Source organism: Semicossyphus pulcher, unplaced genomic scaffold (genome assembly GCF_022749685.1).
Source record: "Semicossyphus pulcher isolate SPU_LCO1_2020_fin unplaced genomic scaffold, fSemPul1.0.p SCAF_3, whole genome shotgun sequence".
NCBI classification, from domain to species: Eukaryota; Metazoa; Chordata; class Actinopteri; order Labriformes; family Labridae; genus Semicossyphus; species Semicossyphus pulcher.
The window spans coordinates 15,579,911-15,605,941 of NW_027211704.1; the positions used below are offsets into that span (position 1 = coordinate 15,579,911).

At 40.7% G+C, this 26,031-nt stretch overlaps 3 protein-coding genes across 3 annotated transcripts in view; all 3 read left to right on the forward strand.

The window, feature by feature from the left end:
• The window catches only part of LOC138605446 (S-adenosylhomocysteine hydrolase-like protein 1), a 14,531-nt gene extending 4,807 nt beyond the window's left edge, over nucleotides 1-9,724 (forward strand). The window contains exons 5-18 of the mRNA XM_069677707.1: nucleotides 194-294; nucleotides 598-700; nucleotides 2,393-2,487; nucleotides 2,589-2,695; nucleotides 2,809-2,925; nucleotides 4,180-4,243; nucleotides 4,510-4,598; nucleotides 4,751-4,821; nucleotides 4,980-5,074; nucleotides 5,175-5,273; nucleotides 5,402-5,470; nucleotides 5,648-5,726; nucleotides 5,866-5,986; nucleotides 6,963-9,724. Coding sequence (XP_069533808.1) covers nucleotides 194-294; nucleotides 598-700; nucleotides 2,393-2,487; nucleotides 2,589-2,695; nucleotides 2,809-2,925; nucleotides 4,180-4,243; nucleotides 4,510-4,598; nucleotides 4,751-4,821; nucleotides 4,980-5,074; nucleotides 5,175-5,273; nucleotides 5,402-5,470; nucleotides 5,648-5,726; nucleotides 5,866-5,986; nucleotides 6,963-6,969 — 1,217 coding nt within the window. The 3' untranslated portion in view covers nucleotides 6,970-9,724. The remainder of the gene's footprint in view (nucleotides 1-193; nucleotides 295-597; nucleotides 701-2,392; nucleotides 2,488-2,588; nucleotides 2,696-2,808; nucleotides 2,926-4,179; nucleotides 4,244-4,509; nucleotides 4,599-4,750; nucleotides 4,822-4,979; nucleotides 5,075-5,174; nucleotides 5,274-5,401; nucleotides 5,471-5,647; nucleotides 5,727-5,865; nucleotides 5,987-6,962) is intronic.
• A 304-nt stretch (nucleotides 9,725-10,028) lies between these two features.
• strip1 (striatin interacting protein 1) lies at nucleotides 10,029-18,069 on the forward strand. Its single transcript, XM_069677827.1, has 20 exons — nucleotides 10,029-10,140; nucleotides 11,152-11,221; nucleotides 11,348-11,422; nucleotides 11,511-11,645; nucleotides 11,785-11,905; nucleotides 12,051-12,226; nucleotides 12,314-12,441; nucleotides 12,526-12,708; nucleotides 12,940-13,160; nucleotides 13,308-13,373; nucleotides 13,480-13,543; nucleotides 13,643-13,714; nucleotides 13,995-14,069; nucleotides 14,564-14,661; nucleotides 15,483-15,609; nucleotides 15,721-15,821; nucleotides 15,936-16,002; nucleotides 16,099-16,203; nucleotides 16,304-16,508; nucleotides 16,775-18,069. Exons 1-20 carry the CDS (start codon nucleotides 10,030-10,032, stop codon nucleotides 17,020-17,022), a joined length of 2,448 nt encoding a protein of 815 aa, XP_069533928.1. The 5' UTR covers nucleotide 10,029; the 3' UTR covers nucleotides 17,023-18,069.
• A 1,471-nt stretch (nucleotides 18,070-19,540) lies between these two features.
• On the forward strand, nucleotides 19,541-25,241 carry LOC138606414 (tripartite motif-containing protein 16-like). Its single transcript, XM_069678884.1, has 7 exons — nucleotides 19,541-19,771; nucleotides 21,965-22,060; nucleotides 22,142-22,372; nucleotides 22,462-22,630; nucleotides 22,711-22,782; nucleotides 23,605-23,676; nucleotides 24,332-25,241. The coding sequence occupies exons 1-7, from the start codon at nucleotides 19,580-19,582 to the stop codon at nucleotides 24,862-24,864; spliced, it is 1,365 nt and encodes a 454-aa protein (XP_069534985.1). The 5' UTR covers nucleotides 19,541-19,579; the 3' UTR covers nucleotides 24,865-25,241.
• Nucleotides 25,242-26,031: the final 790 nt, after the last annotated feature.

Consider the following 26,031-nt stretch of genomic DNA (forward strand, 5'->3'; position numbering starts at 1 on the left):
GAAAAATGAACGATCCAAAAAGGTTGTAATTAAGACAAGAAGAAGAGTTTTATCAAGCTATATTTCTTTATATCTCTTTCTTAGTCAGCTGCTGCCTGGAGTAACACAAGTTAAGATTTGTTAGATAATTTAGCATCAACTGCTTGCTCTCTCTCTTTCTCTCTCATTCCCCTTTTTCTTGTTCTGTTTTCAGACATGTCGGCTCTGATCTCACTCAGGAAGAGAGCTCAAAGTGAGAAACCATTGGCAGGTGCCAAAATTGTGGGCTGCACTCACATCACTGCCCAGACTGCAGTAAGTCTCCTCTCTAATGTCGAGCTTTATCGCTTGAGCAAAGGCTGCAGCGCTGCAGCGCTTTTCAATCAGGATGGGATTCTGTTCAGTTTTTTGCTCCCCTTACCGTGTAAAAAACAGAAGTGATGTGTTGTGGAGTTGTCTGAATACAACACACATTGGCTGTGTTTTATTTGCAACTCATCAACCATCAACAAGCAGCAAATATAGTCGATAACAGGAGATCAAACTGATATATTACATATCTGGTACTGTCAGTTGACTCTTTTCTTGTCCTCTTCCGGTTTACCTGTGTGTTTTCAGGTGCTGATCGAGACTTTGGTAGCTCTGGGGGCTCAGTGTCGCTGGACTGCATGTAACATTTACTCTACACAGAATGAAGTTGCTGCCGCTCTGTCAGAGATTGGTAAGCAGCAGAGAAGATGCAAATGTATTTGTAAAGCACACTTAAAAACACCTCAGTGAAAAGTCAGTAGGGACAATTACATAATATAAGCAAAAGGCTACAAAGGAAAAGAAAGCCAACTCTCAAACTGAGTAAACGCCAGGGGCTCTCCACGTGGTAACCATGGAAACGGCTTTTGTGCACTACTGTATCCCTGCCGGTACAACTAGCTAAATTATCATAGCTGTAACTTAACTGTTACCAAATAACGTAACATATAGCCTGGCTTAAGTTAAAACTAACGTTACATTACCTGATGCATCCAGTGTTGCGCCGATGCTCTGCAATGCAAAGGCCCTCCTGTTTATGTCCAGGTAGCTGTTTACAAAGTGGTTATAAAGTACTGTGCAAAAGTTCTAGGCAGGTGTGAAAAAATCCTCTAAACTAAGAATGCTTTCAAAAATATAAATAATAATTGTTTATTTTTATCAATTTACAAAATGATGTGTGCGAACAAAAGAAAAAGTGTTACTACAAAGTCAGGGATTTTGTAGGATTAAAGTCAGGTGTATGATCAACCAATTATACCAAACAGGTGCTAACAGGGCAAGAGTGAGCACAACAACAAGACACAAGGTAGTTGTACTGCATCAGCAAGGTCTCTCCCAGACAAAGATTTCAAAGCAGACAAGATGTGCTGTTCAAGCTCTTTTGAAGAAGCACAAAGAAACGGGCAATGTTGAGGATCGTAGACGCAGTGTTCGGCCCAAATTTATTGTGCAGCAGCACAACGACCCCAAACAAAAAGCCAATGTCATTAAGAACTATCTTCAGCGTAAAGAAGAACAAGAAGTCCTGGAAGTGATGGTATGGCCCCCACAGAGCCCTGATCTCAACATCATCAAGTCTGTCTGGGATTACATGAAGAGAAGGATTTGAGGAAGCCTACATCCGCAGAAGATCTGTGTTTAGTTCTCCAAGATGTTTCGAACAACCTACCAGCCGAGTTGCTTCAAAAACTGTGTGCAAGTGTACCTGGAAGAATTGATGCTGTTATCGTCACACCAAATATTGATCTGATTTAGATTTCTCTTCTGTTCATTCACTGCATTTTGTTAATTGATGAAAATAAACTATTAACACTTTCATTTTTGAAAGCATTCTTAGTTTACAGCATTTTTTCACACCTGCCTAAAACTTTTGCACAGTTCTGTATATCTCCGTGCTCTCGCTTTGTGTGTTTCTCTTAATAGATAAGCTGCAGAAAAAAAAGGACTTGAGCTTAGAGAAGAACCTCAGCTGCTTAAACAGAATCAGATTACATGAAACCATATCATATGAGAAGAGGTGTGCTTTAAAGAGCTAAAAAAAAAAAGCCCTGCAGAGATAATGGAACCACATAAGAGTTGGCATTTAGTGAAAGAACAGCACTACATGAGCCCTTTTATCTCTGGTTGCTATGTGACTGTTTAAGTATGTTCTAAATTACCGCAGCAGACCTTTCATGATGTGACAAGCTGAGAGGGTTTAGGCTGATTTAGGAGTTGCTCAGCGTTGTAGGGGTGGTTTGTGTCTGCTGTATGTCGTCTGCTACATGCTGTTTTATATGCCCTTGTTCACTGTCGTATGTGCAGCTAGGGAGGTTTTCTTTGATGGAACATGTGATTGTTGATGTAAGATTCTTCAAGATATTGCTCATGTGTTGTGTTTCAGGTGTGGCTGTGTTTGCCTGGAAAGGGGAGTCTGAGGATGATTTCTGGTGGTGCATTGACCGTTGCGTCAACACTGAGGGGTGGCAGCCAAACATGGTGGGTTAAAAGTTTATTTCCTACCTTTGTGATTGACGTCGACTTATATGTCAGTGATTTTATAGACAAACCAATGTCTTAAATATCCTCTTATTTGTTAGATCCTGGATGATGGAGGAGACTTGACACACTGGATGTATAAGAAATATCCAAATGTCTTCAAGAAGATCAGAGGCATTGTGGAGGAGAGCGTCACTGGGGTTCACAGGTGATTTAATGCTTAGTGGATTTATACGTCTTATAAAATATGAAGGGACAATCCATCTGTAACACCTTCAACATGACGTGGAAGGTTCCATCCTCACTGTTTCCTCTCTCTAGGTTGTATCAGCTGTCCAAAGCAGGAAAACTGTGTGTACCTGCTATGAATGTGAATGACTCCGTGACAAAGCAGAAGTTTGACAACCTGTACTGCTGCAGAGAGTCCATCCTGGACGGGTGAGTGGGCCTGGGTTTGCTGGAGGGCTGAACATTAACAACATGAGACTGATGTTAAAACACCACACGGTTTGTTTATTGAATGGCTTTGTTGCATCCACCTAAGGCCGTCGCTTGTATCATGGAAACTGAATTCACCGACACTTTCAAGTTGTATAAATGTTTTTTCTCAAGTGTTCGTGTCCAAGATAGATAGATGATTTCCTTCTTTCTGAGAGCAGTATTCTTCTCCAACACATATCAACTGTAGAGTTCTGAAAGCTGTTGCAGTGTTAACCTCTTTCGCTGTGCACACTGCAGTTAATAATCACCACGGCAACTTATAAATAGTCTCTTTAATAATCGGTGTATTTCTTTCTGCACTCACCACTCATAATTCTACATTACACATGATCTGATTTGTAAAGAGAAGTTTATTATTACATTACACTGTTATTTTTACTGTTAGTATTAGTATTAGTATTATTATGATTCTGATTACAATTAGTAGGGGTGGGACAAAATATCGATCATCGTTGTGACTTGTGCAATACTATTATCAATAGACAAATATTGATATTTTGATTTACAAAGACGCTTTAAACAGATTTCTCCGCATCACTACTTCATGACTCCTCACTGCGGCGCTTATGACATGAATGAGGGTTAACGTGAGCGGAAATTAATTGGCCGAAGAAGAAGTTGACAGCAGGATAAAAAAAGAAGAAGAATAAACGGGCAGCAGTATAATGCCATAAGAGATGCGCCAGCCCCTTTCAAATCCAAAGTCCTAATTCATTTTTACAGTTGTTCTATAGTTCTGTCAATTTACTTAACAGACTGAAAACACGCGTTTAAGGGGCATTTTGTGTTCGTCAGTTAATCAGATATCGTGATGTATCATTATATGATACTAAATCAAATCAAATCAAAGCAAATCGAAATTATCGATATCATGGTCCCCGTATCGCGTATTGTGTAGTATCGTGCGTTACCCTGCGATTCCCACCCCTGTTAGTATTTGTAGAAGTAGTTGAAGTACTAGTAGTAGTACTGTAGTACTAACTTCTCATATCATCCTCAACTGTAGAAGCTTAATTGTTATAGTAACACATGACTTGAAATGGCTTTGAAGGACATGCAATGATTTTTCTTACATAACATTTAACATTAACAATAATGTTTTTCCATTTAACAGTATAAAGATGAAAGTTTTTAGAGATGTAAAGATACATATTCCACGATGTGCTAACTGAATGTCTCAAACCTCTGCAGCTTGAAGAGAACCACAGACGTCATGTTCGGAGGGAAACAGGTGGTCGTATGCGGGTACGGCGAGGTGAGATACTTCTTTTAAGTTTGACCTTCTGCAGCTATCTTCGTCTTATAGCCGTGAAGACATTCATGATACATTGCAAAGCTGAAAGACAGACCACACAGGCCATGGACACATTACACCCATAGCTGTAATAGCATTTCATTGCACAATAATTCCAGATCATGTTGGACCAGGAATGTTTTCAGTGCACCAAGGACCAGACCCTTGAGGGTTTTGTATAAAGATGTTTTTTGTTTGTTTTAAGGTCTTTTTCTTTGTCTTTGCAGGTTGGAAAAGGCTGTTGTGCTGCTCTGAAAGCTCTGGGCGCCATCGTCTATGTTACAGAGATTGATCCCATCTGTGCCCTGCAGGGCTGGTGAGGAAAACCAGAGCTACAGAACTCTACACTTCATATTAAAATGTCAAAAACATATGAATTGGACAGACAACAGCGTGGACAAAAATAGGAAAACATTTTGAACAATAAATAATAGATGTTTTCTTGTTCTGTCTCTTCTGGGCAAACAGCATGGACGGATTCAGGGTGGTCAAGCTGAACGAAGTCATCCGCCAGGTCGACGTCATCATTACATGCACAGGTGACTCCCCTTGAAACCATGCTAGGGGTCACTACTCACTAGTCTTTCATATCTCTGTACCTGTGTGACTTAATACATGCCTATAAGTTCATGTTCCTTAGGGCTCTGTGCTGGTTATTTCCTGTGTGGCACATTCATGATGATGTGTTTCTCTGTAGGGAACAAGAATGTGGTGACCAGAGACCAGCTGGACCGCATGAAAAATGGCTCTATTGTCTGCAACATGGGACACTCCAACACTGAGATTGATGTGGTAAACTAGTCTATTTAATATGGTCCAATACAAACCATTCTGCATGTTTAAATACTGTCAAAGAGAACGTGATGGTGAATTGTATTCTCATCTCTGTCAGGCGAGTCTGCGGACCCCCGAGCTGACCTGGGAGAGAGTGCGCTCTCAGGTGGATCACGTCATTTGGCCTGATGGCAAGAGGGTCATCCTTCTGGCCGAGGTAACAGGCGCCATCTGTATGTGATAAATACAGATTGATGCTGGGCATGTGATCACTGTGATTTCAAATCTTAAACTGCTTTATCAATCTGTGTTAGTCTAATGCATGTATGGTGTTTCCTTCTACAGGGACGTCTTCTTAACCTCAGCTGCTCCACTGTCCCTACCTTTGTCTTGTCCATCACTGCCACAACTCAGGTAACGTGATGATGCTAACAAACCTCCTGCAGTACTTAATACAGCAGCTAAATAAACAGTTGTTATTGCCTCAGCTCCACTGCAGATAATAAAGTCGTGGTCATGTCGTCTGTAATATGACACCACATAAATGTGCACCTATTGTCAACACTGTGCTTAATCCATGTTTGTGTTCAGGCCCTGGCCCTTATCGAGCTGTACAACGCTCCTGAGGGACGATACAAGCAGGATGTTTACTTGCTTCCCAAAAAGATGGGTGAGGATTTATTCTGTAGTTTCCTAACATGTACCTGTATTATATAAGAGTTTAAATTAAAACTGTGCTACCCAGCAGACAAAAGCTGATTTCCTGTGTTGAGTCTTGTGTGTCTGTGTATCGCTTTCTTGTATTTCAGACGAGTATGTCGCCAGTCTGCATTTGGCCACTTTTGATGCCCACCTGACGGAGCTTTCAGATGAGCAGGCAAAATACCTGGGCCTCAATAAGAACGGTCCATTCAAACCCAACTACTACAGGTACAACTTTGAAATGTTTGACCACAAAATACTGCAGAATAGTACTACAACAATTATATTTTAAATATGATAATTAATTAGTTTTTAATTTATTATGTTATTTTTAAGTCTAAAAAATGCTAAAAAAAAAAGATCCTGAATTAGAGTCAAGATGTTTATTTTGTTGGACCAACAAAGATTACTAAGAAATTGAACGGAGAAAACACCTAAATTGTAATATTTGAGTTGCTGTAATTACTCAGTATTTGTTATTTGTACTTGTTAAACAGCTTATAGGTGGCTGATCATAAACACACATATATGAACACAACATAGACTGTATAAAAAGATGGACGACATGACAGCTCCTTAAAAGTGACCAATAGTCTCCAAAGTGAAGCCAAAACATTGCGAGCGCCCCCTGCTGACTGGCTGCAATATAGGTCATAAAGCCCGCCTCCTGACAAGACAAGTTTAGTTTTAATTAGTTAGCTGATGCTGTAAAAAGGATGATTGACAGCTCTGTTGACAAATACGGCTCCTGCAGCCAATCTGTTCTGGATTAGCAGAGTGGAGGACGACTGGCATGAGAAAACGTAACTAAAACAATAACTACAGTCATTGAAGTTTGCCTATCAGACCAACCCAGAAGCTGCTCTGCTGTTGACTACGCCAACATGCAGGATCCTTGCTGTTTTCTATGGTAACTTAAGTGTGTGTTTTGGTTAGTGGAAGTGGCTACAGCGGCTCCACCCGACAATCGCTACTGCATTGTCTCTGGCTCCAAAAAACATCACCGGTGCAAGATGGCAGCACCCGCCTCGGGGGTATTTTGGCTTCAATTTTGTACAATGAGAGTAGATGGAGACGCGTCGTCCATCTTTATATAAAGTCATTGGTACACATACATGCACACAGAGGCACAACGTAAAGATAACATCTGCTGTTAACCTTTTGCTAATAAGCATCTTCTAATTAAACTTCTTTGTATTCACAGGTATTAGTCTGCAGGCGATTCACACCTCAGCACACCTAAATGTGGATGGTACCAAACTCCACCTTATTCCTATGACAAAAGAAACATTTATGTATATTGTATTTTATACTCTTCACACGATGCACAGCCTATATTTAAATGTATTTTACTGTCCACAGCAAGTGTGGCTTCACTTGCTGCTTCCTGCAGGTATGCACACGGCACCCAGCTGGCTGTGAAAGTCAGAGTAACCACAGCACTTATATCTGCTGTTTAGTAGGAGTTTTATTTCTTTCCTACACCTGCTGACTCCTATAACAGCTCTGATTACTATTGAATAATATATCAATAAATGGTGCCAAATGACTGTGACAGGGAAGGGTTGTAGATGTTGTGAAATGTGAATGGTGAATAGTGAAATCATAAACCATGACTTCAATACCTCCATGTGATAAGATGTAAAGGGTCACTTTAAGCTCACTGAGCTTTTTAGCCTCTGTTAGCTCCTTGTTTTGGCTCCCTCACCAACCTCCCATATGAAAGCATTGGCAACTGTTCCCATAGCGAAAAATTGGGAGAAGAATTGTAGAACAAAAAAACAACAGGAAGTTAATGTGAACACCTGCCTGGTGACAATAGCAAAGGTCCAAATGTGTTTCTCAGGAGTAGGTGGACCAATCAGAGCTAAAAGAATATTGGACTCAAATCGATCAGGTGACCAGAAACTCTACTCCAATAAGATGTCGCTGTGTGTCTGCTGGATGTTTAAGTAGGCAACTGTTTGCTTCCAAATGAGCCATAACAATTTGAATATTCTTGGTTATTCTGGGCTGTGTGTCTGTGAGCTTTGTTTTGGAGTCTTTCTGCCCCCTGGTGGTCAGAATTGCTTAATGCAGCTTTAATGTTTTCCTTCCTGCTTTGATGTGGCTGCGTTCACTTACTTCATACATTCCATCCACACGATACAGAGAATATTGTTCTCTGTATTATCATCCACATCACTGCTAACTTTCAGCAGATCCAGGCAAAAACAAAAGGTACAAGTATGACTAAAGCAAAGTTAAGAAGGGATCTTTCCATTCATTTCTTAAAAAAGATGCGTCCATTTATGAGGTTTTGGTGTCTAGTAAGAATAATATCTGCACCTCAGGGCATTCAAATATCTCAATTATTTGTAAATATATTTTTACCACATCAGCACTCTCTGACTGAGTATCCACGCTCAGTTAAAGAAATTACTTATTACAGTAGAACTGGTAAATAGCTTTAGAGATTTTGATACTCTAACATCCAAATAATCTGCATGCCATCTGCAGCTATGTATAATCTGTGCAAAGACAACATAAGTCACATACTACATGTTAAACAGTGTTACTTACAGTGTGTCCATGCTGTATGTGCCTCTGATCAGCTGATGTCATAACTATTTTAGATTTATCACAGGACTCTGATCATGTGACATTGCCAGGTCTCTTTTCTATAGCAGAAAAGTAAACCCTCATATACTCTGGGCCTAGACGTGAATAAGCTTTTTATTGTCAGTACATTTATATAGACCGACGTGTTAGCTTTATCTTCTGTTATGTTTGCTGCAGCATTATTATAGCTGCTCTTACAACACAGGTTTTTGTTCTGTCTAAAGACTTAAGCACTGTTTTGTGAGGCTTGTTAAATGCTCAAACTTATTATGACACTTTTACTTGTCTAAATTTCAGCTGTTATATATTTTTTAAACTCCATAGTGTGCAGCGAGTAGTTCAGTCGTGTCACACTGAATTTAAAGCTCTCCAACACGTTACAACAGTCACACTGCTGGTCTGGGGGCTGAGCTGACAGTGTTACCCTGTTATAGTGTTGCTCCACATGTATTTACTGTTGCATTAACCTACACTCATCTTCCATCTGCAGCATTAAACATAATTCCTTTATTTTTGTTTCTATGTACTTTCTCCTGCTGCCTACAATGCTACTTTGAAGTGCTTTCATCTTTTCACTCGCAGCTTTGAAAGCATTAGAGGACGTTCAGTGAGAACACCATTGTCAGCAAGATGAGCGCTGTAACCATGGTAACTGGTCCGCTGACAGTGCCTTGTGACTCACTTAGTAATTAACGTTCACAAGTACAACTGTTTTTCACCAAGTATGGTAATGCCCATCATGGATGTCATTCTGCACTATACATTTAATATTACAGCTATGCAGCAAAGTATATTCAGATTTCTTCTGTCAACAGTGTTTCACTTATGTGATGGTGGAGAGCTCTTTAATCAATTTCTAGTAATACTCCAAGAAAATATGCATCCTTATAAAATGTTAGATTTAGACAAATAGGCATCATTTTGTGTATTTTGATTTATACGTTTCACCCCAGCTCTACTTCTTGTAACAATCAGACACTTAAATAACTTTCAGTAGTCTGTCTTAATAGCACTTGCCTTGCCTTTTTATGATGTATTCCCTTTCTTTTAACTACTAACAGTCAATCTACCCTGGTTTTAACTCTTTTATAGAGACAAATGAATGTTTTAATAGTGGAGCAAACAGCCTGGATCTTGTCTAATTAAAATAAATAAGCATACCACTGTGATTTTGCTGTTGTACACTATTGCTGGTTTGAAGTTTTTGATGTGGAGATGAAGTTCTGTAAATGATAAATTAGCTTTAAAGTAGGCCTATATTTTCAACACTGTATCTGTAGTTTAGTTTTAAGAACACAATTTCAGCAGTATACACCCTGTTGAACTTCTGTGCACAGCTCCCTTTAATAAACTGCTGTTTGAAATTGAAAATGGCTGTGATTCATTATTCAGAACCCAAGACACATTGTGATTTTGTGTGAGAATATAAGATTATGCACTACTAAAGCATTAACTATTAAGCTTTAATCATAGAGGATGTCATCATTTATCAGATAAAATTAATATAAATCCAGATAAGAAAGGAAATTGAAAGGGGTGGCGAATAAAAACAAGGAAATAGCTCATGTTTTCTCCACTTTCCATTCTAATAAAGACAACCAGAAGAGTCTACTTTCAGACTCTCGCACATCGACTCTCATCTCGCGAGACTTCACTGCGCCAAGAAAATTATGGACGTCGGTGGGAACGGTGGTGGGCTTCCTGTAAACAATAAACAGAGAGCTATGATACCCAACAAAAGCAGGGGCGAATTTACCCGCAATCCAAGAAAAGATTCAGAGGTACGTGAATATTCGTTTTTGGTTAATTTTTCCGCATTCATTTTCATAAACAGACGAGGCCTTTCCTGCTGCTACTGTAACATTGCTAACGTCAGCTAGCTCTGTTAAGCTTAGTTACTGGGGCTTAACTTTTATATCTAACAAACGTCGGTGACGTTAACAAAGTGCCACTTTGGCTCCTGAAGATTGAAAACAGTTGTGCAGTGTTCTATTTCTAGTCTACTTTATATTCTATGTTTTAAACAGCAGGGTCGCTTAGCAGGGGCTAGCCAGCTGATGTTAGCTAATCACAGGCCAGACTGAACTGTCTGTCAGAGATCCAGTGGCGACCTGTTGAAAACGGATTGCTCCAGGTCGTGATTACAAACATGCATCTTATTTCCATTGTCTTGAGCTGTTGTGTGAACATATATTCATTTTATAAACATATGCTAACCACGGAGCCTTCATGGATGAAGAAGACATTGCGAGTCAATGCTTTCTAGTGTGACTGATATTTTTCCAATTAATTCATAAGAAAATCACTACCAGAATTGCTGGTTTGACCCCTTGTAATCTTTTAAAAAACACACAATGCTCACAAACAGAAAGATATTCAATTCCAGCTAAAACAATTTTATCACTAAATGTTATTTTGAAGATTTTATCTATGTGCTATACACTGATTCATGATCAATGATATTGTAAACAAACTTTTTTACAGTGTTTGATGAAGTAGCACAAGTTAAAATACAAATACTAAAATGTAAAATACTCTCAATTACAGGTAAAAGTTATGCTTTCAAAACGTTACTAGGTGAGAAGTAGCTACGTAAGTTCAACAGCAAAGCATACTTTAAGTATCAAAGGTGAATTAGGCCCCTTTCATTTAAATGTATTGTTATGCATCGTATAGTTTTTGGTTGTTATTACTGATACCTTCCAGTGTACGCAGATTTGTTTTATTATGCAGCTGTTCCTGGTGGATTTAGTCATCATCAGGGTATAAAATGTGTCTTGTGTTGTGTGCAGGGGCTGTGTGAGTCTCCAGACCTCGAGTTTGAATATGCCGATACAGACAAGTGGGCTGCAGAGTTGTCAGGTGTGTGTGGTCATCATGGACATTTAAATTTCTTGTCTCCATTTTGTTCTCCTGAACTTAACACTGTCAGAATTTTCAGCATATAGTGTGTTCAGATCATTCATATATTCTCTATATATGTTTCAGAGCTGTACAGTTATACAGAAGGACCAGAGTTTGCTCTTAACAGGAAGTGTTTTGAGGTGGAATTCAGAACACATGGTATGTTGTGAAGCTTTGATGGATATCATAGTTTATAATAAATGAGAAAGGTTTGTATATTCTGATTGTTATCTCCACTTTTACTTAGTTTCAGAGAAAAAGTGGACAGAGCTTGATGAAGCTGAGCGCAGAGCTCACGCCATGCGCCTATTGGACGGTCTGGAGGTGATCGCCCGGGAGAAGAGGCTGAAGGTTGCCAGAGCCATTCTTTACATGGCTCAGGGTCAGTTGACTTACATTACTTAAAACTGGTTTAGCATGAATTAAACTAGAAGAGTATAAAATTTTGCCATGAGGGGCATTAAAGGAGGCTAATCTTGGTTTTCTCACTAAATTTCACAGTGTTTCATGTTTCTCTTTAGGAACGTTTGCAGATTGCAGCTCTGAGGCCGAGGTGCAGCACTGGATGAGATACAACATCTTCCTGCTGCTGGATGTGGGCACCTTCTCTGCTCTGGTGGAACTGCTCAACATGGAGGTCGAGTATGTCCTCCATCAGATTTCTAGCCAATCAGAAGCCTAAATTCTTATGCCTGTTTTCTGCTACAAGATAGTCAGGACAACATATTCTCTTATAAAATGTTCCTGTCTGGAGAGCTGTATATAACACTTATTTTCTCACTTTCAGTAACAGCGCTGCCTGTAGCAGTGCTGTCAGGAAACCTGCCATCTCCCTCGCTGACAGCACAGATCTCAGAGTGCTGCTTAACATTATGTACTTGATGGTGGAAACGATACAGCAGGACGACCCTGCCGACAAACCTGAATGGAAAGTCATCAGGGACACCTTCAGAGCAGAGCTGGGTTAGTTGCTTCAGTGTCAAAATCATGGCCTGAATATCAACAAAAAACTTGCAGTGTAACTTATTTCCACTTTCCTTTCTGATGAAGGATCTCCTCTGTTCAACAACGAGCCCATTTCCGTCATGCTCTTCGGTATGGTTACCAAGTTCTGCAGTGGTCATGCCCCTCACTTCCCAATGAAGAAGGTGTTATTGCTGCTGTGGAAGAGTATACTGGTGAGAGACCAAAACAGTAACTTCTGATTCAAATCCTGATCTCTGTTAAATGCGTCCACACATTAAATTATTCTCTTGTTTCAGTTCACACTTGGAGGGTTTGAGCAGCTGCAAAGCATAAAGGTCTGTAAGCGTGAGGAGCTGAGTCTCCCGCCTCTCCCGGAGGACAGCATCCGAGTCATCCGCAGCATGAGGGCCGCTTCTCCTCCTGCGTCTGCGTCCGACCTCATAGAGCAGCAGCAAAAACGGGCGCGTCGGGAACACAAGGTAGATTTTGCTGCTGCTTTCTTATCTCAAACAAACATATTGTTGGTTAAAGATAGCTACAACTGAAGAATGTGTTATTATTTTGGGACATTTTTACACCTCAAACGAACTATGATCACTAAAGTTTTTAGGTGCATCTGTAGAAAGAAAAAAACGTTTCCACAAGAATAAAGTCTCATGCATAGTACCAACGTTGACAATGTCTGCATCGTTTCCTCAATTCTCCTGTAGGCGCTAATCAAACAGGACAACCTTGACGCATTCAACGAGAAGGATCCTTACAAAGCAGACGACTCTCGTGAAGATGAGGACGACAACGACGACAACGACAACTCAATAGAGGCGGAGACTTTCCCTCTGGAGAGGGACGAGGTGATGCCTCCGCCTATTCCTCACCCTCCGTCGGAGAGGGTGTCCTTCCCTAAAGGGCTGCCGTGGGCTCCTAAAGTCAGGTACTCTTCAGCCTGAGTGAATGCAGTGTTGTGTTTTACTGTAAAGCTGGTTTATAGATTCCACCCTCGTGTACATAAATGGAGATAGAAACCTGTGATCGGATTAAAGTCTGCTTAGTTTTCTGACTGTTTTGTTTCGTCCAACAGGGAAAAAGACATTGAAAATTTCCTTGAATCAAGTCGGAGTAAATTTATCGGTTACACACTTGGAAAGTAAGTTTTCTTCTTGTTGTAATTTAAAGAAAAAATAACTATTTTACAGTCTGACTTTATTGTAAAATCATGCGTTACAGCAGGGTTGTTTTTGTACATGTTTCAGTGATACAGACACGGTCGTCGGCTTGCCCAGGCCAATTCATGAGAGCATTAAGACTTTAAAGCAGGTATTGCATTGCCTTTGCCTGCATTGATTCTACACATTTTTTTTTACCAAGAGAATATTAATGGCAACTTTGACTTATCAAATGTTCCTCCCTTTTCAGCACAAGTACGTCTCCATCGCTGAGATACTGATTGCAAAGGAGGAGGAGTTTCATAAAACCCCTCTGTCCGGGGTAAGTGGAACATAATCCATTCATCCATAGCATCCTTTCGTATGTCTCTAAATAAGCATTACATTGCTTTACATTTAAGTATTTTCTTTTTCTTCTGGTTAAGGAAGCAGAAGTTTTAAAACCAAACTATCAAGAGGTTTCCTTGTTTTAAGCCGCATGTCTGTTTCTGTCTTCGATCGAGCAATGAAAAACTGCTATGAGTGAAAATACCTGGTCAATGGAGCAGATTCAGATTTTGTAAGGTTTTAATGTGCGTCTTTTGTTTCTTTCTCGTCCTCAGGGTGAAGAGGAGGTGGAGATGTCCTCCACTGAGCTGCTCTATCAGGGAATTCTGCCCAGTTTGCCTCAATACATGGTTAGTGCTGTTACACTGCAGCACTGTGGGGACGCATCATGACACAATTCACTTAACACAGTATTAATACTACACACTTCAATGTGTTTTATATGACAAAATATTTCTGTGAGTTGATCCTACATAGAAGTAAGTTTTAACACACATCAATGTGTCTCAGTTTTTTGTATTTTGGCAAATTAAAATACTGAAGTTAGGCTGAAGATTTTACACACTGAAAGGTAGATTTGTCATTGTTTTAATGATAAAAATTTATTCTCACAGGTAATATTTCCATAAGCATAAATGACACAACTCAACTGCAAAATGTTGCATCAGTAAGACTAAAGTGGGCATTATATCTAAAGCCTTAAAAAAGTATTAATATTACTAAATCTGTGTTTATAGCAGTTGTTTTATCTGACTGTTAATCTAGCCTTTCAGAAGCAGACATTAGCTTCTATGTGAGACTGCTTTGTAACCGCCTTCACTGAGCTCCTCTCTCTGAATGTCAGATCGCTCTGCTGAAGATCCTCCTCGCAGCTGCTCCGACTTCCAAAGCCAAGACGGACTCCATCAACATCTTGGCAGACGTGCTGCCGGAGGAGATGCCGTAAGTGACGATGAAGTGCCTCTGACAGGGTTTCACAGCTCTGGCAGATCCTTCACTATTGCAACATTATGTTATGAGCACGGAGAAAATATAAAAAGTAAAAGACTCAAAGAATAACAGGATAAAGCAGCTATGAGAAACTTTTATTTTGTGTCAACTTTGGCACCTCTGCTGATCCTGTCCTGTTGATAGTATATTCTGTAAAGATATCCTGCTTAGAGATAGACCGATATGGTTTTTTCAGGGCCGATACCGATACCGATTATTAGTAGTCAAGGAGGCCGATAACCGATATTTGGAGCCGATATTCATTTTCAGTAAAAGTTAAAAAATTGGCGTCAAAATTTTGAATAATACAAACTCCAACACTTTGTTTAAATGCCTTTAAGCATATGTTTATTAAACAAACAAACAAAAAGCGCAGGGAGTTCCCAGGGTCAGCAGCATCTCTTATAAAGTTAACTGAAAATTGAAATAAATAAATAAATAACTTCCTGAAGTTTTATTAAGTAAATAAAACAAAGTTAAATAAAATTTGCAAAGAAATTAACTCTTATCGGCCGTCAGATTAAAAAAAAAAGGCAGATGCCGATATGCGTCAAAATGCCGAATATTGGCGCCGATAATCGTTCCGGCCGATAATCGGTCTATCCCTAATCCTACTTCCTTTTAACTGGCAAACGTGCTACTCACTGTGGCACTTTGTCATAGAAAATGTAAAGTCAGGCCCTTTCTGCAAGTTGTAAATTCCTTCATTGCAAGTTGAAGCTCCGTACAATAGGTTTAAATCAATGATTGACTTGTTACGTCTGACTCTGCAGGACCACAGTGCTGCAAAGCATGAAGCTCGGTGTTGACGTGAACCGACACAAAGAGATCATCGTGAAGGCCATCTCTGCCATCCTGCTGCTGCTTCTGAAACACTTCAAACTCAATCACATCTACCAGGTACGCACGTCGCACACTTTATGTCACCGTATTGTATTAGATATTTCCCTTAATATGATTAAACTTATGAGCTCATTCTTGGTAATTTTACTTCAATGTTTGTCTTTGCAGTTTGAGTACATGGCTCAGCACCTGGTGTTTGCCAACTGCATCCCCCTCATCCTGAAGTTCTTCAACCAGAACATCATGTCCTACATCACAGCTAAAAACAGGTACTAAGGGCCTCTTTGAATAACAAAAATCATGACTCCCATTTCCTATAAACGTCATTGAACTTGTCACATATTGCAGGTATTTCGCTGCTCTAACTTTCTTTTTCCTTATAGCATTTCAGTGTTGGACTTTCCTTACTGTGTGGTGCATGAGCTGCCGGAGTTAACCGCAGAGAGTTTGGTGAGTTTTCTGTTGCTTTGACTGCTGATGTCGAACATTAAATAAAGGTCATTTTTAAAAGTTGATATTTTGTCTTTGTGTGTATTTTTTTTACAGGAAGCAGGAGACAACAATCAGTTCTGCTGGAGGAATCTGTTCTCTTGTATCAACCTGCTCAGGATCCTCAACAAACTGACCAAGTGGAAGCACTCCAGAACAATGGTGAGAGCTCTTTAACTGCACTTAACATGACGCATCATATCATGTTTTAGAAATTAAACAAAGTAAACTTTGAGCTCTCAATGCGATCTCTTTCCTCCAGATGCTGGTTGTGTTCAAGTCCGCTCCCATCCTGAAGAGGGCGCTGAAGGTCAAGCAGGCCATGATGCAGCTGTATGTCCTCAAGCTGCTCAAAGTGCAGACCAAGTACCTGGGACGCCAGTGGAGGAAGAGCAACATGAAGACCATGTCTGCCATCTACCAGAAGGTCCGACATCGGCTCAACGACGACTGGGCCTACGGAAACGGTGAGCTGCAACACAAGGGAAACATCCCCACGGATAGAAAAATAAACCAGAGCGTTTCAGAAGAGGAGGGGACCTCTGTTGGCAATTCAACTCCCAAATAACTGTACTATGATGCTGATAAAAACAGTGCAGTGATTCCTCTGATAAAATACAAATAAACTCAGGGACTGAAGATTCGAATTGATGACTTTCAGGTTTAGATCCAGTCCTAAGCGAGAGCATCCCAACATGCATCTCATTAACGGTTTTCTCTTCTCCCGGTGCAGATCTGGACGCTCGTCCTTGGGACTTCCAGGCCGAGGAGTGTGCTCTGCGGGCCAACATCGAACGCTTCAACAGTCGCCGGTACGACAAGAGCCACAGCAACCCGGACTTCCTGCCTGTGGACAACTGCCTGCAAAGTGTTCTGGGACAGCGGGTGGACCTGCCCGAGGACTTCCAAATGAACTACGACCTTTGGCTGGAGCGCGAGGTCTTCTCCAAACCTATATCCTGGGAAGAGCTGCTACAGTGAACCAACGGTGCTCTCACTGATTGATCCCAGGTCACAGCATTATGTTTCATGTTCTGTACAGACTGAAGGAGACGGATGGATTTCATTCTTAAAGGTCGGCCAGGTGTAGACTGTAAATCATCTACACCTCAGCTCCAACTAATAAATGAACTGTTTAGACTTTTCCCTGAATAACACCACCCACAGTTTTTTAATACAACAGCTAAAAATTGTTTCAGAGCTGATTCTTTCTCCACATGCGGACCCAACCATGCCTACCACTACTCTTGCTTTGCGTGCCTCTTAGCTGCCACAGAAGGTCAGTAACTTTTACCCTGAAGCACTACAAGACAGTACGGTCACTCTTAATTTTAAAGACATGTATTTGAAATACATGCTGTTTTACCTGCTTAGACTCAAACTGAGGTGTGTGTTTTATTGAGGCAGTGCTCAGCACGTATCTAACATTCCCTGGTACATCTCCTGGGTTAACCTACTTCATGGAGAGTAAAGGAATGGTTGTTTTTAGTCATAGTTTCTCTATGTGAAATAAAGACATGCATTACTTTTTAATAGTTATTACCTTAGGGGGTTACACTTCTGTTTACCTGACTCATCCTTTTGAAAATGACCTGCGTTTTATTTGCATCCTGAGTTTCTCTCCTGAGTGCTGCCTACACACCTCTGCTCTGGGACCACAGAGGCACCAGGGTGAGCGATCATAAAAATAAAGCCTTGGTTTTTTTTTACCAAAAAAATTATTAGTATCTTAATTTAACTTTTGTTGTTTGGAGAAACCAGCTGCACGTGTTTTCATCATTTGATTGTGTGAAAGAGAAAATAGACGTTTCTGTTGTTTCAGTCATCACAGGTTGAACTGAAGGGAACAACTCGGTTTAACTACAGAAACATTTCCCGCTGTCTTTTTCTACTTTTCAGCTTTGTGTTTTATTAAAAAGGTGATGAGAGTACATTTAAATTGTGAAACGTATTTATCATGCCTTTCTCTTTGTTTTACATTGACTTAAATACTGTAATAAAATCATGGTCAGTCATCTGTTCATGTTCTTTAAGCATCTTTGCCTTGATTTGATGGTGGTCAAAAAGAAACAGGAAATATGAAAGATTGTTAAAATGAGACTCTTGACTGTGATCAATGTTTAAAATAACCCTTTTCGTAGATCGATTTATGTATGTAGATTCTGCAAGTCATAATGTCTTTGCCTTACACCTTTACCAAACAAGAATGTCCTGCCAATACAATGCCAGTGTGTGACCGTGCCGTCTACAATCATCCGGCACACGAGTGTTCAAGCTCCAGTGAGGAGTTTTTATCTGGTTATGAAACTGACTGAAATTAATTCTGATTACTCTACATGACCTACAAAAGCAAACCAGACCATCAGCGACAAGATTATCTTTGTCGTTATTTTTAATGCCTGAAACTGCCGGCGGGGAGGTAGGTGTCAGACAAAGCGATTAACTGTACGCTGCTTTTGTTTACATTTTTCAGGGCAAATATTTAAAGTGAGTGATACATATGACTGTTAAAGAAATCAGGATGAGACTTTTTGTTAAAAACTACCACTTAAGCGTGTACAGGACAAAAGATTAGAGGTACAGCTTTGTCCACTGGGGGCGCCAAAATCGACACAAACTGAAAGTTCCTCACAGCAGCTTTAAACTAAGTAAAACATGTAAATAATTATAATGTAATCTGGATTTAAAACTGTATAACCCTTGATCACTTTTAATCTGAATCAGTAGGTGTCTTTAATGTTGTTTAATACTTACAGACATAAATTAGAAAATCAGGAAGTGATGTAAACAAAGCGTTTCCGGCTCACTTTTGGTACATGGCGGATTTTGACGGTGTTAAAACACACTGGTTGATGTTCGCACAGCATCACATTCAATTTTAATCAATGATTTATTTTATAGAGCGCTAAATCACAACAAAAGTTATCATGCCATTTCACCAAAAGAGCAGGGCTAAACTATTGACCCAACCTTATCCACCACGAGCAAGTACTTGGCAGTACAGTGGTAAGGACAAACTTGCTTTAACAGGCTGTAACCTCGAGCAGAAACACACTGGTAGCAGCTATCTGCCTCAACCAGATAGGTCAAGACAGTGACCTATTGCCACATCTAACTGTGAGACAAAGAGGATGAAACAGTGATCTGTATTGGAGATATGTAAAAAGAAGTCTTTAAATATTTTTCACAGGTAACAAAGGTTATGTGACTAAATCCAAAAAGGCAGCAAGGTCTGCATAATAAACATCTATTAAAAAGTGATGGACAAAGTAACTTACATACACCTTGATATAAGGGAAAGGGACTGTTTTTGTTTCGTTTCTTCCATATTATACCACAATGTATTGTTCTACATCCCTGTGCTCCTCCCTTCTGAAAGAGACTTCAAATGATTAAGCTACACCCATCTTCACCCTGACACCAGAAAACCACCCACACGAGGCAGTTGGGCGGGAGAGTGAAACCAAACTTTTGACTCACCGCCTGTCACAGACATCGCTAGCCTTTAAGGAAACAGCAGCAGGATTTAGACGCGTCCATGAACACCCTGAAGAGACCCCGCAGCTGCACAGACACAAGTACATCAGGGAGCGCTTTGTGTTGGAAGCACAGCCGCCCTCTGGATGTATACTGCTGCACTGATGAGAAGGTCATATGTGAGGTGTGTGCTTCAGCCGAGCACACGGGACACACCTTCGGGTTGCCGAAGGAGGAAAGGAGGAGGAAACAGGTACGTAAAACAAAACAAAACTTACACACAACCCCGGTAGCAAGAGACTTGTGGGATGTGGGAACATATAAGCGATGGAAACAGTATGTTTTTTTTAAATAGGCTACATTTTACAAATTAAAAAACGTGTGGAAAGTTTTTGTTGTTTTTGTTTTAAAATCACAAGTTGTTTGAGGGTTTTTTTTTTACCTTTTTATAGATGAGTTTGTAACTTTCCAAACTTCCAAATGAATCTCCTGAAGTTTGCTGTCCAACTGCTCCTCCCAGCTGTGAAATATGTTGCATTAAGGTGCTCCTCGGACGGTCCCACTTCCCGAGTTGTGAAGTTCCGACTTTGGTGTGTTTGCCAGCTTTAAATTATTGTAGTTAAAAAAACCATAGACACTAAGAGTAAAATGTGCTATTTTATTGCTCAGAACCTCTCTTCGTCAGTCTACGTGGGCAACAATTAATTGTTACAACTAATATCATATTACAAAATACTCTGATATAAAATACATGGTTTGTGAACATCAAACCAACATGCACTTTATTCCACCATTTTCCTGTGTCGTAGGTCTGCCAACTTGATAAGTAGGGTACCAACATTTTCACAGACTTTCCGAGTTGGTGTTCTGACTTGTGGGAGTCTTAATTTTCCCTGTCGAAAACTCCTTTTTCCTTTTATTCCCACATCACGTGAATCCATGGATAGTAGTAACCTTGATATAACTCCAGTTCTAGGAGTACCAAAAGACAAGCAAAGAATGAGACAAAACCAGCAGCCATTTCCCTGGGCGGCCAGAAAGATGTCCTTTCCCAGAACTCCCCTAAAAGTGCCTTCGAGCACTCAATGCCCTTAGTGGAGCGTGCTATTAGGCTTGCAGGCAGGAGAGGCGCAAATAACTCATAACTCATCCTGCTCCGTGCATCACAAATCCAGTGACCAAGTCATTGCACAGACAGACTTCTACCATCGTAGCAGATGCAAACTATCCATGCCATGGACTCAACATAACAGCAGAGTGCTCAAATGGACACAAGAGGGGAAGGCGCTCCTCCTCATCAGGGACATACAATAGTGTACCAATAAGGCAAACAGATCCCCATCCTCCGAGTCCACCGACCTGATGGAAAGGCCACAAAGAGGGGACTAGTGAAGCCATCCATCATCGTTTGGCGGTCCCATTGAGTAGGAAATTGTTTCAGTAGGAGGATCCTACCAGGAAGCACCAGAACAGTGGGTGGCTCCTGTCTGTAAAGCCGTCCAGACTACCATGGCCTACTGTCGGTGCTTCAAACATCCAAAATGGTTACAGCTCACAATCGATGAGGCTCTGCAAAAAATCTAGAATACCCTGTGTATGGATTGAATGAGGATTGGGATCCCTGATTCACACTAGTTCACTAGTTCACACATTTAGCTCTAGATGTGGATAATGTAAGTACATTTTGAATGGAAGAGACAACCTCAGCTGGGAGGTAGAAGCTTCGCGGTCTCATCATCTCAACATCCGGACCAGACGCAGAGTCTTTTTGCAGATCAGTAGTAACCAGTCAAACCAGGTCAGAGAACCGCCTGCATCTTAAGTCCCAAGGGTGGATAGGCATACAGCAGATCGAAGGACCAAACCAGATATGCTAGCATGGACATCAGTTGACCTCAGGGAGAACTAAAAGGACACTGTGAACAGATTGGCCACAGGTTGTCTAACCGTTTCTAGAACTGTGCAATCATATCTTGGAAAGGCTTCACTCCTCCTTGAGTGGATCACCTTTGGACATCCTGTCTGTGTTTGTGGACCCCAGACGGGGCCTTCAGGAAAAAGAGATAATGATGGACGCACCCCAACTGCACTCCCTTGCAGCGGCAATCTGGTGAGTCCTACAACACCACGTCTTCAGCCAGTGCTGGGATGTGGAGTTTGGGATTTTTGTTGTAGTTCGGCTGCAGCTGTGGATGTGCACACTGCCGTTTCCACCAAGTGGACGACTGACTTTCCCCAAAAGAGTGACATTACACTCTGCTTGTACTGATTGCGTTGACCTGAAGTACTGGGTCACCCTCCACACTCATTCTCTTAACGTAGGACTGGACTTGCATCCATCTCATCAGTCACCTCCGTCCCCTTCATCAAAAGTTCCCATTCTGACAAGCCTAAAAGCAGTTTCACAAAACTAACAAATGTGTTCTTTCCATCCAACACTCTGAAGGAGGAGCTGAGCAACATGCAGACGAAGTCCCGGCGGCTTCTCCAGAAACAAGAAAAGAAACAGAAAGACATGGGGAAGACCCTCGAATTAATTCAGGTAACCAAAGTGTCTTCAAAGCGTCCCAGAGTACGGATGAACATATTTAACACTGATCCCACACTCTTGTGTCTTAAACAGGAGGAGGCGATAAAAACGAAGGACTACTGTGAGTGCATCTTGGTCAGTGTCATTGACTCCCTACAGAGACACTACCTATCAGTTAAGCAGCTGATTGACACTCAGGAGGAGGCGGCAGTCGCTCAGGTTCAGACCTCCATTCAGACCCTGCAGGTGAAGATGAAGGAAATGGAGAAGAGGAACACTGAGCTGGATCATCTGGCAGAGACTGACGATGTCCATTTCTTGCAGGTACTGTGATCACATCACATAACTACTTTACCTGATCAGAGCAATTTTCTCCTTTTCCCTGAGTCCTCATCCATCCTCTGTCTGCACAGAAGTGGCCGTCTCTAAAGGGCCTCTGTAGAAAAGACAATCTCCATCCTTTCCAAGAGACTTCCGAAGATCCACTCCTTCCGTTTGAGCTGACTAAGAGAGCGGTCGAAAAGCTCGGGAAGCAGCTGGAGGAACTTTGTGACAAAGAATTTGCCTCAATCTCCCACAGTGGTATGTATATTTGTTGAAATGTGGAAAACCTTTAACATCATCATAGTTTCTCTTTTAATTTTGGCCTTTATTCAATATAGTGGAAAATGGAGAGCAGCAGGAATTAGGAGGAGAGTCAGAGGAGGATGACATGCAGCAAAGATGTGAAACCAGTATGTATACTGAATCATGGATAAATCCTCTATAAGCTACCTTTGTAAACTTTTATGTCTTTGGCGTAGTAGAATTTCTTTTGATACGGTCGATGGAGAGTGGATTCAGTTGTTTGGACCAGATAGCGTTACAGACCTTGTTCAGACTGTCAGCCTAAATCCATTTATACAGAGTGTATCCAGACTGATTTTAATGGACTCTGGACATATTTAGAGATGGATGAAAATGCAATTCCAATTGAATTTCTACACATCTACCTCTGTCCGGACACTCTGGCAGCTGAAATCTGATTTCAAAGTGTCTTGTGCTGCTACAGAGGAACGTCCTTCTCTTTATACAGTGTTTCCACAGTCTACTATGCAGATCGGTTGACGGTGGCTGGACACACAAATCTGATCTGACCTCTTGTAAATAACAGTGTGTACAGTCCGACTTGGACTTGCCTGCAGTCTGAACAAAGCCACACGTCCCGTTTTCTTGAGAATAACTCCCCATGTTTCCTTATAGATAATGTCTGATCTGAAAGAACAATTTTATTTGTTAGTTCTCAAAACTGCAAGTCATTTGTTACATAAAGATAAATCTTCAATTACCCCAAAACCCATGCTAGTTGTCCCACCAAAAAGCAAAAATTAGCTTTTAGCTAATTTTCCAACAACACACACAGAAAACAGACTTCTAAAAACTTCATGAGTCAAAACTACGGGCAGTTTTGTTCAACTCTTTAAGTGTAAACTGGTAACTGTCCGTCTGTGCTGCTGCATCATTTCAGAGTTTGCTTTTATCTGCAGCTGTTTGACATGTAAAACTTTGTCTCATAGGTCTTCCTGTTGCTGACAACACTCTGACTCATCAGGATGTTGAACCTAAAACCAGAGCAGATTTCCTGCGTTGTGAGTTCATCTTCTTTTGACAAGAGTGATGCAAAGAGTATTTAACTTGACAATTGTAGTTTAGATTACATTTCTGAGGGTAGTTTAATTGAGTATAAGATTAAACCATGGTGGTTGGCTTGTAACCAAAATAAAAAGAAGTGTGTAGTTGGGGTTTCTTGGATCAAATTTCTTCTCACTTCAAATTTTTTCTCACTTCCTTTCTGTCTTTCTGTATGCCCTCAGATTTTTTCGACCGACTTCCTCTTTCACCCACTCATCTGTTCTCACTTCCCTCATCAGTCAACCACTACGTACACCAGCCCAGATCATTGTCATGCTTATTGTTATGTTGCTTTTTACCTTGTGTTTTATTTGTGCTTGTGAATTCCTTCGATACCCTGCCTGTCTACCTACCAGTACGTGGCTGTTAGTACACCATAGGTCATTGAGCTGCACCATGATCTGCATGTTCTGTTTGCATTTGGGTCCTTTCTCTGCTGCCTGCACCTTCCCAACCGTGAAACTTGTCCAAATTTAGACGTCTGAGTTGTTAGCTGTTCCCCCAACGAGACATTTCCCCTCTTATATGTGTATTTAAATAACTCTTCAAAGCCTAAAGTTTTTGAAGAAAGAGAACACTCATGTCTTTACTTCTCTTTCTACATTATCACAGATGCATGTGGCCTCAGCCTGGACCCCTCTACAGCTCATGAAGATCTGGTAATTTCAGCAGAAGACAAAGAGGTGAGGCTGAGTCCTCAACCGTTTAGGGGTCCAGCTTTTCGTTACCCAGAGCAGTTCATCCACCGGCGGCAGGTGCTGTGCAAGGAGGGCCTGCAGGCGGAGCGCTCCTACTACGAGATAGAGGTAAAGGGAAACAAGGTGGAGATTGCGCTTGCGTACAAAGGAATAGACAGAAAATCAAGAACTACGCTGTCAGCTTTTGGGGCCACAGCTAAGTCCTGGAGTCTCGATCGCTCCACAAACTACTCTGTGAGCCACAGAGCTGAGAGCATCCAGCTCACAACACCACCCACTCATTGCAGGATCGGTGTTTATTTAAAGTTCAAAGAGGGAACTCTGTCGTTCTACGAGGTGTCAGACAGTATGAAGTTTCTTTACACGGTAGAAGCTGAGTTCACAGAGCCGCTTTATCCGGGCTTCTGGCTCGGAGAGAAGTGCTGCATTAAGATCTGTGATTTGTGATGGGACACATTACAAACCACCTGACCTCCATTTGAATTAATGTTGCATTAGAAGTCTTGATTTACTTATCGCACAGGCTGATTTTCCTCATTTGTAGTCCTTTAGTTTTTTTCTGAAGCTTGGTTGTATTATGGGATGTCCAAATTTAATGTAGCCCTAAAAAGAGTAAATAATGTGTTTGTGTTTGATGTATTTGTAACAGAAATGTGTTGGAAAGTGGAACCACATTACATCCATGTAATTGTGCCTTATTTAATGTTAAGTAACTGTACATCTTTCTGACCATAATTAGGGACCACTGTTCTCAACTTAACTAAACAGATGAATTGAGTATACTTAATTTTCTTACATATTGTACAAAGTTTTTATTTATTTAAACTGGATATTATTTTTATGTCATAGTCTGCCTCCTTTTTTAATGTTTCTATTATACGTCCATATATCTAAACCTCAGTAAAACTGTTACAGAAAATACACATGCAGGTGTTTCTATACCACGGAAGCGAAGAACTGAAGCAATTTTATTAAGGCTATGTCAAGTTCAAGGGTTATTTACTTCATTATGGCCAGAGCAGGCCCTGACCAACTTGGTGCCCTAGGCAAGATTTCAGCTGGTAAAGTCTGATAAAATCATGTTAGCAACTTTAGCAAGCTAACATGCTAATACGACTACTCTAACATAGTGATGTTTATGTGTTGTGCTCATGTTTACCACATCACCATCTTAATTTAACTGATCACTTTAATAGTTAGTGTTAATTAGTGCTAAAAAAAGACTGCTAAAGGTATCGTCATCCCCATGCTAAGAGCCACGCAGCTAACGTGGCTAACAGAAATATCTTTCCCTGTTGGAATTTGAGGAATCCTGAATGGTGGATAGTTGACCATATTCACACAGCAGCCATTTTCCTTTGATATCACGTGCAAATTGGGAAGCACAAATGCTGTTAATGTTGTAGCCTACTGCTGAGTTCAGGCTGTAAGCTGTATAAACTAAATCTGACAAATCGTTATCATTTCAACGCTTCTTGATTGATCAGCAACTGAAAAGACAATGAGCAGTAAAAAAAAACCCAGACTACATAATTCTGGGCATATTTCAAGGTACAAAAAAACATTAGCTTTCGTCAAATAACAGCTAACTTTAGCATTCAACCTCTTCTTAGC